General features: G+C 73.6%; 1 protein-coding gene across 1 annotated transcript in view; it reads right to left on the reverse strand.

Annotated features, from left to right (window-relative positions):
• The window catches only part of PPP1CC (protein phosphatase 1 catalytic subunit gamma), an 18,099-nt gene extending 17,747 nt beyond the window's left edge, over positions 1–352 (reverse strand). The window contains exon 1 of the mRNA XM_046640116.1: positions 127–352. Coding sequence (XP_046496072.1) covers positions 127–181 — 55 coding nt within the window. The 5' untranslated portion in view covers positions 182–352. The remainder of the gene's footprint in view (positions 1–126) is intronic.
• Positions 353–723: the final 371 nt, after the last annotated feature.

Below are 723 nucleotides of genomic sequence, written 5' to 3' on the forward strand. Positions count from 1 at the left end.
CACGGCCGGAAACGGGGCGGGGAGCGCAGCCTCCAGCCCGCGGCCGGCGGAGGCGGCTCCGCGTGCGGCGGGCCCCGCTGGCCCCGCTCCCCGCCCCGCGCGCCCGCGCCGCCCGCCGCCCCTCACCTTCCAGCAGCCGTTGGATGATGCTGTCGATGTTGAGTTTATCGATATCCGCCATCGCCTTCCCACCGCAGACCCTCCCGCAGCGGCGCCGCCGCCGGCTCGCGCCCGGGACTCACACCTCCCTTCCCACGCCACGGGCACTGAGGAGGCGGTGGCGGCGGTGGCAGCAGCCGCGGCGGGTCTCCCCCCAGCCGCCCCGCTCCCTGCTTCCTCCTTCTCTCCCCACTGGAACCACGAGAAGAACAAAATGGCCGCCGACCCCTCAGCCAGCCTCGGGCGGCGCACGGATGCGCGCGGGGGAGTGCAGCGGCCCGGCCGGGACTTCTTTATGGGCCATAGGGCGCGCGGGAGGGGGCGGGGCCAGGGCGCGCAGGGGGCGGGGCCAGGGCGCGGGAGGGGGCGGAGACGGTTGAGCGGCGCCGCGACCGCTCTCGGGATCCTTCCGCCAAATGGGCCGCGCAAATAGGCCCCCTGGCGGGAGCGTGAGTGGCAAAGTTGCACGCGGGAGTTAGCGATGAGAAGATGCAGTTGTGAGCTCCGAGGACGGCGGCCTTTGCCGGATACTGCTCACCGGGGCCAGATGTTTGCAGACCTCGC

This window comes from Equus quagga, chromosome 15 (genome assembly GCF_021613505.1).
Source record: "Equus quagga isolate Etosha38 chromosome 15, UCLA_HA_Equagga_1.0, whole genome shotgun sequence".
In the NCBI taxonomy this organism is placed as follows: domain Eukaryota; kingdom Metazoa; phylum Chordata; class Mammalia; order Perissodactyla; family Equidae; genus Equus; species Equus quagga.